At 41.8% G+C, this 17,783-nt stretch overlaps 1 protein-coding gene across 1 annotated transcript in view; it reads right to left on the bottom strand.

Moving 5' to 3' along the window:
• Positions 1-17,783, bottom strand: part of LOC126481403 (uncharacterized) — a 133,377-nt gene that overhangs the window by 2,973 nt on the left and 112,621 nt on the right. The window contains exons 2-3 of the mRNA XM_050105132.1: positions 8,530-8,693; positions 123-235 (exon numbers count right to left, since the gene is read on the bottom strand). Coding sequence (XP_049961089.1) covers positions 123-235; positions 8,530-8,693 — 277 coding nt within the window. The remainder of the gene's footprint in view (positions 1-122; positions 236-8,529; positions 8,694-17,783) is intronic.

Genomic DNA, 17,783 nt, shown 5'->3' with positions numbered 1-17,783 from the left:
TTCAAAAAATCTCTTACTGTGTACCTACATGCAGTATCTATTTTTTGAATTCTGTTAATACCTTGCCCATATAATCACATGCAGTCTTTACAGATTTTTGATTTTGTTGTCTTGTTACTTACTTCATCCCTTGAAAGATTCTGGTCCTTGTCTGCATCAATTTCTTTGAAAACATTCACTGGCGGTGGTGAATCGCCAATGCTCAGAAGCTCCACTTCAAATGTCAGTGTTGCACCTGAAACAGAGAAAATTCACAAAGCCATGACTCAGACACATTAATTTATATGTTTGATGATGAATGTATGAGAAGAAATAGATAGGTGTGTGACACAGAAGTTTGGGTCAGTTCAGGGAGTGTGATTGGATAGAGTAACGGTAATGTAATTGCTTGTGGTAAGTGGGAAATCTGAGTTCGAGTCCCAATCTGACTTCCCTATGTCGCTTTAGATAGAATTTGTATATTTAACGGAGTGAAGTTGACAGTCAGGAATAATTTTTTTTAAATTATTCTAAGCATTTGAGAGAAAGAGAAAGGAGGCAGTAATTTTAACTGAATGGATCAAAGGCAATTTCCCTTCACTTGAACAGAAAAATAATACTAACGTTTTTTCTAAACTGTATTTCTGTAGGAGTGCTTAAAGATGTGACTTGTCTATTTTCTCACTTTTCTCCCTACATTATTATGCCAAACATCTCTTCAGTAATTGTTTTGCTTTTATGTTCCTTTAAGAACCTTACAGGCAAAGGGATCAAACTGGTGTGGTCCTTGCTTTCTACACCTAAATATATAATCTGCAAGCCACCATATGGTGCATGGTGGAAGGTAACTTGCACCACCACCAATCCCCCCTCCCCCTTCGTCATTCCCTTTCCTGTTCCACTCGCAAATGGACCAAGGAAAATGCGAATGTTCTTAAAATCTTCTCAATAGTGTTTCATGAAAACATCATCATCTTTCATTCAGGGATTTCCATTTGAGTTGATGAACCATCTCTGTAATATCTGTGTTTTGGCTTAACAAATATAGAACCAAACTTCTGAATTGCTTTGCTGTCCTCTTTTAATCAAATGTGGTAAGGATAACAAACACCAGCAGCATTCACTATCAATGGGTCACAATAGTGTTGCCTATTGCTTCATAATTTCATTGCCTAATTTATTTTTTGCTCTCTTTTAAACTGTTGTGGAGTATAAGAACTTCAGATGCTACAAATTAAATAGGAATAAAACAGTAAAGGGTCAAGAACAATAATTTACTGCGGATTGTGACACTGATACAAGAAATTAGGCAGACCACCATATTTTAACAAACTCAAAAATTAAGTTCAAAAGACTTTTGAACACGCTGTGGCAGCACTATTAAGGTGCTAATGTTCTTTGTATGCCAGGAACAAAATTGGTCTCAGAACTTTTTGATGGACAGTGCATATTCCAAAGCATCTGAGGAAAAGCCATTATGGTACCCACTAATACGCTAGGTTTGAAACCTTTCCTCTTGTTATACCCATTTTTAACACTTGTAATGTTAGGTACACTGTTATTTATCATTATTAATTTATTTTGTTTCTGGAATTTTGAATCTGAAATTTTTTTCATTATAGTTCTTCAGATGAAGACTACACAGTCAAATCTCACTTTACTAAAAAATACAGATATGTTTTTAAAGAACTCCAGCCAAATTACTGCAGATAACATTTTTTTGTTGACAGGATTCTCACTTGTTTAAAAAAAAACACTGAAAATTAAAATGCATATCTTTCAATTTGGTAAAATTACTGCTTGTTTTAAACTTAAGAGAGATTAAGACTCCGAAGGTATAAACAAAACTGCATCAACAAAATCAATTCATGGTCATCACAGGCAATCTTGTAGAAATCAGTAAACTGTTAAGTCTTTCTGCTTTGAATTAGAGCAATTGGGGTTCAACAGGATTAGAGAAGGGGAAAAAAAGTCACTGAAATACCCAAGAAGAACACAAAATATAACCAAGTATTTTGGAATTGTGTTGGCTCGATTCAGCCACATTTGCACATTTTATGTCGCTATTGACCCATGATTCTATGAGAGGTAGTCAAAGCTTTAATTATAATATCAATCAACAAATAAATAAAAATAAAAAAGTCAGGCTGTGACCATGAAATTTGGAAACATTAATCCTCCTCTACATATTCAGACTTCACTGAGACATTTTTCGCAGAAACAAATAACTTGGCAGAGAGCTTGTGTAGAAGCCAGCATTTTGTCTGTTAGGGAAACTATCCACCTTTAAAAAGTTGTCATCATCATACTTTAAATGTCTGTGTAATACAATGGCTCTTCACCAGAGGAGAGAGGATAAGGAGGTCACTGGCTGCCATGCGAGTAGAATGAGAGGGTGAGACAAAATCTGACAGCCCAGAGGAGCACCATCTGCGACTGAATCCTGTGCAGAATGACCTGTCATGGAGCTAAAACACTGCCTTGGACAGGTTCCTGTGGTGTCACCGCCAGACACCACACTTGCTAGGTGGTAGCCTTTAAATAGGCCACGGTCCGTTAGTATACGTCGGACCCGCGTGTCGCCACTATCAGTGATTGCAGACCGAGCGCCGCCACACGGCAGGTCTAGAGAGACTTCCTAGCACTCGCCCCAGTTGTACAACCGACTTTGCTAGCAATGGTTCACTGACAAAATACGCTCTCATTTGCCGAGACGATAGTTAGCATAGCCTTCAGCTACGTCATTTGCTACGACCTAGCAAGGCGCCATTACCAGTTACTATTGACATTATGAATAATGTACCGTCAAGAGCGATGTTCACCATTAATGGATTAAAGTTAAGTATTCCATGAGCTACGTCCGTTTTTTCTAAATTCTAATTTCCTTGTCCTGTTCCAGACCTCGCGCCAGCCTGTGTGAGCTAAAACGCGTGCCTTTCGGCTTCCTCTAGTAACCCGGTGTTGGCTCTCCTGCCAACCCACAAAAGATCCCATAACACTACATTTCGACAACCTCCCACAGCACTGTCAGGGTATTTCAGTAGTATGCTCGTCTGATGATTTTCCACTTACAAGGACCGTCTGTTAGCATCATGCCACAGCCTGATTTTGTTGTTTTCAGCAGCAGTGAATTCACATTTGCCCACCATTCGCTATGCTCCTTTGTCTCAGGATCATAACAAAACACACAGCATTCTTCCAAGATGATCAGATGGATAAAGAAATCACTTAAGAGTGGCACGACAACTGCAAAGGTTCCACTGCACACTGCTATAGTGGGCTTTATAAACAGGTGTGAGCTGCTGCAGAACCCAGCTGGTGGAGAGCTTCATGATGTTTTAAAATTGTGCAATTCAAGGATGGTTTACAATTTTCCAGTATCACCGTGCCTCCACTTCTTTTACAATTCCCAGTTCTTCACAGACAGATGGTCTGCTTCTCCATTGTTCGTTATTTAGCCTTGCATGACTACACAAGAAGCGTCTACACAAACCAACCACTGCGTCATCCCATAATACATGTCCACTCAATTCCATTTGCAGTGCTGATTACCCTTCAAATGCAGATAAGTAATTACATTGTCGTGCTCCCACTCTACTCATTGCCCATTTTGCTTTGGCTTGTGTAGTGGAGTGTGATGGTACTGTGTCACAGGGATTTCAATTTGCTCAATACTGACCTGTATCTGCAAACACAAAATTAATTGTTTAACTATTTCTGGAGGTGATAACTGGAATATTGTGACTGCCATCAGTACGCAACTCACCTGACCGCATATACCACTCACCTATTTTCATAGATGTCTTAACTACCTCAACCCAATCTCCTCCTCAACCCACTAGTTTTCCCATCTCTGAACTGTCGCTGAGTGGCCTTTTGTGAAGTTTCCACACTGATAATCTGGGGCACTCAGTCATAAATCAAAATTGATAATATACACTGAGTCTGGTCTTTCAGTTTCAGATATGTTGAAAATGTCATTCTGAAAAATATTTTGTTTGCCAAAAGCATTGCAGCCCGTTTTTACTGGTTTCTTTACTTATATTACTGTGCATCATGTAGCATTTGTCAGCAGTTATAGCAACTATTTTCCAACTTTCATACAGAAAAAGTGAAGCCAAACTACAACTTCTTGAACTCCATAAAGATGCAAAAGATTTTTTACAGAATAGGAGTTCTAACAATACTGATTACATTTAGCCTAACTTATGTACAATGGAAACAAAATCTAAGAATAGCATGAGCTCTTAGTGTAACTTATGATGTTCAGTGACTCATTTCAAACTATATTGTTAGCAACAAGCAGCAGTGACTGTCATTCACTTGATATTTCTTGGTTTGGTAAAGAATGCATGAAACATCTGAGTTTTATTCATAAATATTAATCCTTCATCATTTTAATAGTTGGTGTGTTCAGTTGTTTCCTTTTTTCCTTCTTAAATTAGTTCAAGTGTTAAAATGTTCCTGATGGAATTGGCTGATATCATATCTCGTTCAGAGATTAACGGTCTCAGAAAGGTTCAGAATCACTGCATGAAATGCATTGGGTACAAACAGAACAGCAAACTCCGTGTTTCTAATTATGCATGTTGCCTGCTAGCTGGCGCTTATTATCCAGACCTCTCACCATCTGGTTCTTGGGAACACACCTCTCCTGTATACAGAAGTTTCAATCTGGCTACAGTATGTGAGGTGTCTTCAATATCCCTCCCCACCTTACAGCTGCACCACACCCTGCATGTGCACTCATTTCTGGGACACGAAGTGGAATCCTGGAGATGGAGACAGACATTCACACAAAAATGGGTTGTATGTGGATGGTTTGATCTACTTAGGTGCTGCACATAAAACTCCAGCACTCATCCCACACCTTGCCGCGGCCACTCAGGGTCTCTGGAACCACAATTCCATGACCTTCCACAAGAGGCCCTCGTTGCAGCAAGTCAGAAGCAACAGTCTCTGAAGTCCTCACATAGTATCCTGTTTTGTTGGCGTTCCTCATTTATTGTGATAGTGCCACTACTGTATCATCTTCCCACACTTTTGTTGGTTTTGGATTGCCAGCTCCTATGAGTCTCCTGCATGGATTATTGCTGTGGCTACTCCAACACTGCTTTCCCCCTGGGTGATTTCTAATTCAATAAAAAAACATCCTTTGTTATTTTGTTAAATTTGTTCAACAGCCTTTTCTCTTAATATTAGTGGGACCGTATTATACTGGAAGAAGTTCCTGTCGCCCTCTATCCGTAGCTACTGCCTAATGCATTCCCCTCCCACCTGATGTGGCATTCTTTTACTCCTACTGACTTTCGTTTATTCCAAACAGCTCGAGTAGGAATATCACACCGACCTTGTGACTGGATTGAAGGGTTTCTAGCAAAGAGGACACAATATGTCACTCTGAAAAGAAATAAATGTCCAGATTTAAAAGTAACTTTGGGGATGGCACAGGGGAGTGTCAGAGGACCATTCCTTTTCACAGCAATTATAAACGACCTAACTAATAACCTCAGAAGTTCCATAAGGCTTTTTATGGATGATGCTGTTGTATACAGAGAAGTTGCAATGCTAAAAAATTGAAGCAAAATTCAGGAAAACTTGCAGAGGATGACACTTTTGCAGGGAGTGGAAATTGGCGCTCAACATAAATAAATTTAACATATTGCAAATACATACTACATAGACAGGAAGACTCCTTATTGTGTGATTATGTGATTGCAACCAGTGGAAGCACTTACTTCCAAATGTAGGTGAACAGAGTGATTTGAAGGAGAACAAACACACAAAATTAATAGTGGACGAGGCAGATTGCAGACAGATTCACTGGTAGAATCCTCAGAAATTTAGTCCATCAACAAATGAAGTAGCTTGGAAAACATTTGTTCAACCAATAATTTAATGCTGATCCCCAGTCTGGGATCCATACTAAACAGGATTCAGAGGAAACAGAAAAAATCCGAAGGAGAGGAGCACATTTCATTACAGCTTCATTTAGTAATCTCTAAAGTGCCACAGAGATGCTTAGCCAATTCCAGTGGCAGATGCTACAAGAGGCATTTTGCATCCTGGTGTTTTTTACTGTTGCTGTTCCCACAAAGTAAGTTCCTAGATGAGACAGCCAATGTATCTCTTCTTCCTATGTATATCTCGTGAAAAGACCATGAAGATAAAAATAGAGGGACTGGAACTCACACAGAGGCTTACCATCAATAGTTCTTACCGGAAGCTATTTGTGGCTAGAACAGGGAAAGGGGAAAATGACATTGGTACACAAATTAACCTCCACCATACGTCACAGGGATTTCAATTGGAATATAGATGTCGATGCAGATGCAGTTCCATGCTCTGACAATTAGTATATCATTTCCCTTTAGGGCTCAGACTTGTACCTGTTGTTGATGTGTCCCAAGAATGGCGAAATTCTTGTAAAGGCTGCACTTTTATTTCTTGTTTAGTTCTCACAGATTTTTCTAGGATTTCCATAATTATTTGGATGTCTCCCTTCTTCAGCCAAACTTGCAGTGCTATTGGCTCCATAACCTGCAATGGCTAAAGAATGGTCTTCTAATTTTGTGATACTTTATAATCTGAGTTAAATCTCTTCTGTCATGTATTTGCTAATTTGTTAATTATATAAAGCCTCTTTTTTCCAGACATGCTGAATGGGAAGAGAAATTTTATTTCTCATGTAACAGCAACCCCAGTTATCTGATGGCCTCTTGTCATTGTGGCTACTCGTCATTTATTTATGTTATAGGATTTCTGCTCTCGACAACTTCCCTCTAGGCACTAGTAAAACTATCTTGTGTGGCAATCACAAATTTATTCTCTCCGTATCATTCTCAAAGCGTTTGTAGAATTTGTTTGCCATTATTTCTGGTTTGCATCTTCAATATCTTCCAGCAGCAGCTTGGGGGCGAGATCCTAAGACACGGGACTGCAAACAAAGCCTTGCAGATATAATTTGATTAGCTCTTTCTTCAACCGCTTTCTGGGAAGTCAATTTCGCTCTCCTGTCACAACAGAAATCTCATAGGCAATTAAACGGGGCCATTATCCAACTAATGCCCCTCACTCTTGATGATAAGACAGGCAACTATAAATTATCAAATGTTACTGCAAGTCCACCAAAATTCCAAGAATTACTGGTGTCCTCTGTCTATCTTCCCATTTGAAAATCCATACTGCTTGGAGTCTGTGCCTGAAAGAGTCCTTAAAATTACCAATTGTTCACACTAAAGTTTTCTTTAAACTTCCCATTATGAAATTCCTGACAGACTGAAGCTGTGTCCCAGTCCCGCACCATGTTAAAAATCAGTGCACACACTGTTACAGAGTGAAAAATTATTCTGTAATATTCCCGGTTGCATTTAGGTGGTGCATTGGCTGACATGGCTTCTCTGTTACTTGATCATTATCCTCTCAGATTTTCAGATGGACCACGTCCACTGTCTTCGAAAGACCTGGTACTTTTGTTTAAAGTAGGTATTCGTTATATAAATGTGTAAGGTATGGCCCGACTATGTCTCGGGACCTCTGCTTCTATTCCATCATGACCTGGAGCCTCATTCTTCTTCAGTGTCAAAATGGCCGTTGACACACTGTTCAAAATAATCAAAAGATGTATCAATGCCCAGGTGGTAAATTATTTTGATAGAGGAGATACCTGTAGTCTTATTGTATAGCTTGAGATCTCTACTTTCAACATAGACAACAATTAATATCATTCGCTGTCTATTTGCTGTGTTATGCAATATATTGCCAGGTGACCCCTCAGAAGGACATGAGTAACAATGTCCAAGTGTTTTCTATGAGGTACTCAGATGTCAGTTGTCATTTGTGGATGTTGTATTCAACCAAGCACATGGAATGCTATGTCTTAATGCAATGCAAGTGCCAAGCACTATGTGTTTGAGCCAAAAAGCATGACTTTCAGTCATGTTGCTGCATATGCCAATCCCTCTCCATTTACAAGTTGATGTGGAAGAGTTTGCTGATGCATTACAGCCCCACGGGAAGACCATCTGGACATCTCTGTGCCATGGCGTTGTCCAGATACCCCAGAGCAGATGCATACGGGAGTGGCCCTGGCACCATAGACTTATAAAGAGTACATCATGTAGGAATTGGACAGTGGCAAATTGCTCATAGAAGGCACACATGTTACTAAAGCTCTCTTAAGTCCAATGAAAAGCAGACAATATGATGGAATGATTGATTGTTTCCACTTTGTTTTCGACATCAGTCTCACATTTCAGTTTCTTTTATCCAAATTATAGAGAATGTAATCACATTTTGTTGTGTACTTACTTTGTGAAAGATAAAGGTACAATTTGGTAACATACACAGTCTTCAATTATTGCTCAGTGGAGTATTGGAGATGGCCAAAGTAATGTTCCCTTAATTCTTTTGAGCAGAGTATCTTTTCAAGAATAGGAATTACTGTAGAGGCATTACTGCATGGCATTTTGTCACCACGTCTCGTTCTCGCAGCTGTCTGGAAGCAGCATGCCGTTAAAGGTGGTATGCCAAAAGCGGAAGAGCACTCACCTCCTGGGATGACTGCACCCGCCCCACGGTCGCCGTACGCCAGCTCAGGCGGGATAACGAGGCGGCGGCGTTCACCGACACACATGTCCACCAGGCCCTGGTCCCAGCCCTTGATCACCTGCCCAACGCCCAGCTGGAACGAGAATGGCTGGTCCCGGTCATGGCTGCAACACACGGCAATCCCAGGCATTCTCACTTACTGCCATCTTACATAGATCATGCTACAGGAGGCAGAGGGGAGGGGGGCAGGGGGAGGGGGAGGGTTAAGATGGCGTGGGATCTGCAGCACGGATATACTGTGGGGGCCTATTCAGCAACATTCACTCATTTTACAAAACACCTTATATGATTTGATAACTATACAGATTGTTTCAGGAGGAGTTCCATATAGCATGTGTCCAATTTTTACTGGTACAGAGATACAGCTATTTACATAGGTAAGTGTGTTTCGTGAGGTGGTACTCCAGTTGCTGTGGATTTATTTATTGACTGTCAGATTTAGTTTGATAATCAGGTTGTGCTTAATTTTATATTAATGGATTATACAACTTTGATTGTGATTTGTAGGCTAGTTTTATATTTGATTGGTGCGTAAGTTGGTTGCATTTTTGTCTTGCGAGTTAGTACTCTGGTTGCTGCAGGCTTATTTACCAGTTGTCATGTTTTATTTACTATTGTTATTTGATTTTATATACTGTCATTTTCTCATTTGTACATAGTGAGAGGGGCTGTGGACGATATAAAATGGAGTGCCACGAGGAAGAATCGTGCCACGTTCTTCTGTTTGAGTTCAACAGAGGGATGACAGCAACAGGGCCAGCCAGAAACATTCGTGCCATGTATGGGGATAATGCCATTGAACAGCACGAAAGAAAATTGTTTTCTCATTTTAATGAGGATCATTTTGGCAAATTCAGGGAGACCTTCAGAATTTAATCATTAATCCACAATGATCCACAAGATTGTACTCGAGAACTGGCAAATATGTGGAACTGTGATCATTCCACCATTGTCCGACATTTGCATGCAATGGGTAAGACTCCAAAATCAGGTACACGGGTACCGCATGCTCTAAGTCAAAATCACAAAAATCAGCAGGTCGCCATATGTGCACATCTGCTTGGTCGTCATCGATTGGCTCGTGAACACCACTGACCATTCCTATCTTCTATTGACTCTGGTGAAGATAAATTGTGTCTTTGAACTAACATAGGGAAAAGAAAAAAAATAGTTAAGCCCAAACAAAGCAACAACTCCCCTTACAAAAACTTGGGCGCATCCACGAAAAAGAATATTACGCATCTGGTGGAACAGTGATGGTGTTGTGTACTCCGAACTGTTTCCCCAAGGTGTAACCATCACTGCTGACATTATTTTACTGTCAACAACTGAAACATCTTCCAGACACAAACCAAGAACAATGACCAGGAAGACAGTAATGTTACTCAATGATAATGCCCAGTCGCATTCTGCTAGACTGACAAAGAAAACTACACAGGAGTTGGTTTGGGAAGTCATTCTGCACCCACCTCACTCACCTGACTTTCAGCTGATTTCAGCTTTTCCACACACTAACAGTCTGCAAAGAACTTCCCTTCCGGATGAAAATGCACCTTGAATATGGCTTGACAAGTTCTTCACTTCAAAACCACGTGATTTCTACATTAGCAGAGTCAAAAAGTTACACTAGTGTTGGCAGACTGTTGTAAATAGTCAATGAGAATATATTATTGATGACCGAAGTCTCTGATGTGTATATCTGTTGTGCTTATTAAACTTACGGAAAAATACTGCGAACTTGTTCACCAAGACAATAGTATAGTGTTTACAGGTGGTGAGTATGCCAAAATGGTGTGGTGTACAGGTTTTGGAGTGGAAACGCTGCTGATACTACTTGCAGCGAGTTTGCTAGACAATGCCCTAATGTCTTCACAAAACTGCTCAATATTGGTGTAGTGCCCAGAAGTCATATTTCAACTGAACACGTAAAAGAACAGGGTTTGGAAGTAACACGGTTCCACATACAAGGCAACAGTGGACATTAGGTACGCATGGCCTCTATTCTAATGACTTACACCAGATGCAACACATTTAAGGAGTAGATGAAGGCAAATGATCAGGAATTTTGTTGTTTGCTGTGCATGCATGCCCGAAGGAACAGGCACTGCAGCGGGTGCAGCTGTTATGAAAGACATGTATGTACTGGCAGTTGCAAATAAGGACAACCATCGACTGTATAATGGAATGACGACAATACAAATTTGCGCCGGACAGAGACTCGTAACCCGGATTTCCCACTTCTCGCGAGCTAGGATTGCCTAATGGTAAGGCGACAGCTCGCGATAAGCGGCAAATCTGGGTTACGAGTCTCCGTCTGACGCAAATTATTTTCATTCCATCATACACCTAATGGTTGCCCAAATTTTATAACTGCGAATACATTTCGTGTACCAGCAACAGCCTTAACTTGCATCAATAGTCCAACAGCAGAAATCCACATGTATTTATGCAGTCATTTCCAGGAACACTTGTCTGTAGAAGTGTGGTATGGTATGATATTACATTTGATGGAACCTGTTGGTGTTACCAGACCCTCTTCCAGGGCCTCGTTATGTAGACTTAAAATGTACTGCTACCATTACTGCAAGCAATTCCCTTGGATACAAGAATGGCATGTTCTTCCAGCCCGTTTTATTCATCAGGTGATACATAATTGAAACATAACATTCCCTGGAATATGGATCACAACAAGTTGACAATTTATTTGGGCACCCGGGTCTGTGGACCTCACCCCATTTAAATTTTTGTCTCTGGGGCTTGTGTAATTGCGAAATCTACAAGGAGGTAAAATCAAAAGAAAAATTCGTCGTCTGGATTACGAATAGCGCTGCCCTCATTAAAGAGCACCAAGCCGACCTCAGGAGAGGCTGCATGTGGCGTTGTCAAGTGAATTCAGAAGCGTTTTTTATTTGGAATTTATGAAATATCAATTCTGAACTTAATCATTCGCCTTTGCTTAACATCATCTGTACTTGTTTGGCTTGCATTCTAACAACTGTATTGCTGTAACCAATAAAAACTGAACACATGTTACTTGCATTGTTTTACTCAAATTAGTCTGTAGTACCACCGCCTGAAACATCTACTATTCCTCCTGCAACGTCCTTTACATTTTAGATTTATTCACTGTTGCGGAGGTGTTTTCACAAAAAAATGGTAATTTGGGGTATCAACTTAATCATAATTACATAATTACACTCTAGTGAGCCAGGAGTGAATATGAGTACCTCATACCAAAATACAAAGAAAATATCCCGAAACAACCTTCCAAATTTTGCTGGACTCACCCTGTCTGTCCAATTAGGGCAGACAATGCAAGACCACTGAATAAAAATTCCTGAGATTACTGAGTAAGCATTTCAACTGAGCGAATGCATAATATCCATAGGGAGAAGTGGCTATGAAGAAGCCGAGTGCAAGGTGGGTACCGTGATTGGTCAGTCGATAGAAAACGCATTCAGCGCAACATTTCAATACAATGTCTGGCGATGTTAATCGCAATCCGCAAGAATTTTTGCGCCGATCTGTGACTCCTGATGAAACCTGGATCCATCATTAGACACTAGAGTTGAAACGGCAATCAAAACAAAGGCGGGTAAGGCAACGACCATTCTGTCAGCTGTTTTTTGTGTGATTCCCAAGGAGTAATCCTCATACATTACTTGAAAAAAAAAAAAGACCATGACTAAATCTTATTATGCTTCATTGTTGGATCGTTTGTAACTTGCGATGGCTGAAGAAATATCATAGTTGGCACGCAAAAAGTGCTCTTTCAACAGGATAATGCATCATCCTACATCAGCGATAACAGCATGAGTGCGTGAACTGGGCTTTGAATTGGTTCCTCAACCACCCTATTCACCAGACTTAGCCCCAAATGACTTCTTCCTGTTCCGTAACTTAAAACTTTGGTTTGCTGGGAAGAAATTTGCGACAGTTGTAGTCAATAAACATTTTGCAGAGTTCGACAGAGCATATTTTTACGATGGAATGAAAACGCTGGACTGCCTTTGAAACGTCACTTGTCGTGGCTAGGAGCTTCAATGGCGGGCGACGCGCGTAGTCACATCCACGGCCGCGGCTATGGCCAGAAAACACAACACTCAGAGCGATGTGGCGCGCGAGAGAAGTTGCGGAACTTAATGCTCCACGGATTTGGTCGGAAACCTTTACTGCCGGACGCGGATTACTTATCTGCTCTTCTACGCTATGAAATCACCATATTGGTCGCCAACCTCGCTTTGACCCGCGAAATAGCGTTAAACTTAACAACTTCAAACCGAATAATCGAAAGCAATGTAGCTACCCCACTACTTTCAGGGAAGATTCCGAGGTGCGACCATTGGATGACTTCGAATTTTTAATAGGAAAACTCAAAGTTTTTAAAGTAAAACAAACGTTAACATTCTACATCTGTATTCTTCGTGTCTACATATTTATTTCTCAAATAGTCACCCTAGCGACGAACACATTTCTGCCAACAAGAGACCAGTTTATTGATATTGTCACTGTAGAATGTTTGACTATGTTCACGGAGCCGCAACATCAGCTCTGCTTGCACAGGTCTGCGAGCATGCAGAGGCGCCGCAACACGACTTGGCATGGACTCGACTAATGTATGGAGAAGTGCTGGAGATAATTGACACCAATACTGCAGGGCTGTCCATAAATACGTAAGAGTACGAGGGGGTGGAGATCTCTTCTGAACAGCACGTTGCAGATATGCCCAATAATGTTCGTGTCCGGAGAGTTTGGTGGCCAGCGGAAGTGCGTAATCTCAAAAGAGTGTTCCTGGAGCTACTCTGTAGTAATTCTGGACGTGTGGGGTGTCGCATCGTCCTGCTGGAATTCCCAAGGTCCGTCGGAAGGCACAATGGACATGAATGGATGCAGGTGATCAGACAGGATGCATACGTACGTGTCACTTGTCAGAGTCGTATCTAGAAGTTCAAGGGGCCCATGTCACTCCAACTGAACACGCCACACACCATTACAGAGCCACCACCAGCTTTAACACTCGCCTGCTGACATGCAGGGTCCATTGAGTCATGAGGTTTTGTCTCCATACCCGTACACGTCCATCCGCTTGATATAATTTGAAACGAGACTCGTCCCACTCTAGCAACATGTCTCCAGCCATCAACAGTTCAATGTCGGTGTTGATGGGACCAGGCGAGGCATAAAGCTCTGTGTTGTGCAGTCATCAAGGGTACACATGTGGGCCTTGGGTTCCGAAGGACCACATCGATGATATCTCGTTGAAAGATGTGCAGGAGACTTACTACTTTGAGCTTTCATCACGTACAGTCTTTCAGTTTGACTGTGTGAACCAAGTATATGTGGCACAAAAGAAATCCGATGGCTATGTGAATGGCATACCACTATTTCCGAAGTGAAGAAACAGCACACCAGTGGCGTTAAAAAAAAACAATTATTAACGCAACTGGTGTGCTATTCTTTCGCCGGCTGCTGTGGAAGAGCGGTTCTAGGCGCTTCAGTCCGGAACCGCGCGACTGCTACGGTCGCAGTTTCGAATCCTGCCTCGGGCATGGATGTGTGTGATGTCCTTAGGTTAGGCCTCAGATGTTAAGTACCATAGTGTTCAGAGCCATTTGAACCATTTTGCTATTTCTTCACATCGACATTCTTCAAAAACAGTTTCTGATAATTATGAACAAAACTCTATGTGACAAGATTGATTTTTGCGGTGAGCGGAGACGTGTAAGGGGAAATGCTGACTTAATCGGCGCTACCGACACAAACTGCAACGTTTAGTTCACTATGCAATTTTCACACTACAACTGCTACGTCACTGTCGTTGGCAGAAATGAAAACATTGGAAGGCGACATTGAGTGTTCCGGACAAATGAGATGCGTGACGAAACCGAACGGCCGACTTACTGGACACCTGTTAGCAATGTGATTATCGCCAAGCGTCATCGTGCATAGTTTTCCTTTTAATTCTTGCTCTAAGGGGGACACAACAGGCCGCTAGCCTGCTGTTGATCTAATTATAAATCAATACTTAAATATAAAGCTCCAAAACTGGCAGCATATTTACAATGTGTAGCCGATATTTTTACTGGCATGTGCGTCGATATTTTTTTGATCGATATATCGATACCTTCTTCGATGGTTAGGACCGATGATAATACTTTTTAAATGTAGATATTGCGGATTTCCGATTTTTTAAAAATATCAACAGTCCTGATAGGTACAGGACGGCTGCGATCTCCGATTGGCAGCTGTTCATCGAAGTGCAGGTGGCCCAGCACAGAACGGCTGAAGAGAGGTCACAGAGAATCTACCTATATAGTAGACTCCTATTTTAATGGAGGTTATCAAATTTTTTTATTCTCATTTACAAATCACTTCAAAATATTTGTTGGTTTTTTCTGTTTGCACGCTTGACGCGAAAACGATAGTCGTTAACTTAGCTCACAGTTAACTTTTAATGTCAAAATGGTAATTAACTCAACTGACACTTACCCAGGAGATTTCTAACACAGAATATATAAATATACGACAAAGAATTCAGCAGAAAAGATAGGTCGCAGGAAATCGGATGCACGGGCGGGAACTTGTGGAGGAGCCACCTGGACCTGAGGGGTGGTTGGTATCTCTACGAGGCAGCTTTATGATTCTCTTTATAGCGACCATCAACCATTCTCTGTCCATATCGTGCGTGCAGCGTTAATTTTGAAGGCGCCAAGTATTGGGGAAATGTACTGTTGCACCAGATAACCTCCTTATTAACCTGCTCGTTCTGTGTCGTCTCTCTTTTCCTTTATTTCTTAGTTTGTATACAAATAAAAGGGAGAAGAAACTAGGGGAGAAACATTGGAAATTAATGCGTGACAAATTACTCGTGGAAATGCCTACTAATATACAGTGAAGTTTAATGGTTTTATTTACAACGTTATTCATTTGCTGTACACTTTTTGGCGAAATGTTTTTGTGTTCAGAAAGTCACTTCTGCACGCATATGGTCGGAGTAAGATTTAAGATATTAAATTAACTCCGAACAGGCCTCGGAAGGCGCTACGGTTCCGACTGACCGCCGTGTCAACCTCATCGAAAAGCGGATATGTAGCGGTATGTGGTCAGCACACAGCTCTGCCGACCGTTGTCAGTTTTCGTGAACGGAGCCGCTATTCTCAGTCACGTAGTTCCTCAATTGGCCTCTCAAGGGCTGAGCCCACCCCACTTCCCAATAGCGCTTAGCGGGCCCGGACGGTCATACATACAAGTACTAGTTAAGCCCGACAGCACTTGGGTGAGCTAAGTGAACTGGTGTTACAATTGTGGCAAGGCCGTTGGCAACATTATTACATACTTATTTTAATGTTCACTGTTCTGTGCTGTAATGATATTACGACAGCTACCTAATTGTTTTACACTGAAGAGCCAAAGAAACTGGTACACTTGTCCAACATCGTGTAGGGCCCCCGCGAGCACGCAGAAGTGCCGCACCACGACGTGGCATGGACTGTACTAATAAAAGTAGTGCTGGAAGGAATTGACACCATGAATCCTACCAGCTGTCCATAAATGCATAAGAGTACGGGGGGTGGAGATCTCTTCTGAACAGCACGTTACAATGCATCCCAGATATTCTCAATAATGTTCATGTCTGGGAGTTCGGTGGCAAGCGGAAGTGTTTAAACTCAGAAGTGTGTTCCTGGAGCCACTCTATAGCAATTCTGGACGTGTGGGGTGTCGCATTGTTCTGCTGGAATTGCCCAAATCCGCTGGAACGCACAATGGTCAAGAATGGATGCAGGTGATCAGACAGGATGCTTATGTACGTGTCACCTGTCAAGAGTCGTATCTAGACGTATCAGGGGTCCCATATGATCCCAACTGCACACGCCCCACACCATTACAGAGCCTCCACCACCTTGAACAGTCCCCTGCTGACATGCAGGCTCCATGGATTCAACAGCCCAGTGTCAGTGTTGACGGGCTCTGGCGAGGCGTGTTGTGCAGTCATCAAGGGTACACGAGCGGGCCTTTGGCTCCCAAATCCCATATCGATGATGCGTCGTTGAATGGTTCGCACGCTGACATTTGCTGATAGCCCGGAACTGAAATCTGCAGAAATTTGCGGAAGCGTTGCTCGCACTTCTGTCACGTTCAACACTTCTCTTCAGACCTCGTTGGTCACATTCTTGTAGAATATTTTCGGCCGCAGCGATGTTTGAGATTCGATGTTTTATCGGATTCCTGGTGTTCACGGTACACTCGTGAAACGGTCGTACGTGAAACTCCTCACTTCATCGATACGTCGGAGGTAATGTGTCCCATAGCACGTGCTCGTGCGGTAGCGTTCTCGCTTCCCGCGCCCGGGTTCGATTCCCGGCGGGGTCAGGGATTTTCTCTGCCTCGTGATGACTGGGTGTTGTGTGATGTCCTTAGGTTAGTTAGGTTTAAGTAGTTTTAAGTTCTAGGGGACTGATGACCAAAGATGTCAAGTCCCATAGTGCTCAGAGCCATTTGAACCATTTTTTGAACCACAGCTCGTGCGCCGACTGTAATACCACGTTGAAAACTCAGTTAAATCTCGATAATCTGCCATTGTAGCAGCAGTAACCGATCTAACAAATGCGCCAGACACTTTCTGTCTTACATAGGCGTTGCCGACCGTGGCGGCATATTCTCCCTGTTTACGTTATCTCCGTATTTGAATACGCATACCAATACCAATTTGAGCTTCAGTGTAATTATATGCTAAGGATAACAATGTTATTGCCCCACCAACCGCACCTCGGAGTGGCAGCCACATTCCATTAAACTATGGGTCTTCTATCTCATCTCTATGGTTTGTACATCTAGCTGGATGCAAATTATTGGAAGAAGCACTCGTAAAGTTGGTATATAGTAATCTACATATCCAGTTGTTTCTTAATGTTATCTAGTTTTTTCTAATGTTGTTTTATTGTATTTTTTAACAGAATCATGACAGCAATGGCCGAACCTATTACTACTTTTTGTGGAAGATTTAAGAGTTGTGTAAGCGGATGATTTTTTTTTTTGAAGCCCCGTGTACTTACGAGGTGAGCAAACACTCCTGCACACTGTTCCACTGAATGCCACCTATTAAGTTTACACCGTTCACTTATCTCCTTAACCAATAAAATATTTTAATGTTGCGTAGTTGGTGCAGTGGCAACAGTTCGGCAACCTCTGTCTGA

This window comes from Schistocerca serialis, chromosome 5 (assembly GCF_023864345.2).
Source record: "Schistocerca serialis cubense isolate TAMUIC-IGC-003099 chromosome 5, iqSchSeri2.2, whole genome shotgun sequence".
NCBI lineage: Eukaryota > Metazoa > Arthropoda > Insecta > Orthoptera > Acrididae > Schistocerca > Schistocerca serialis.
The sequence above is the reverse complement of the archived record's forward strand: the minus strand, read 5'-3'. Positions and strand labels throughout refer to the sequence as shown.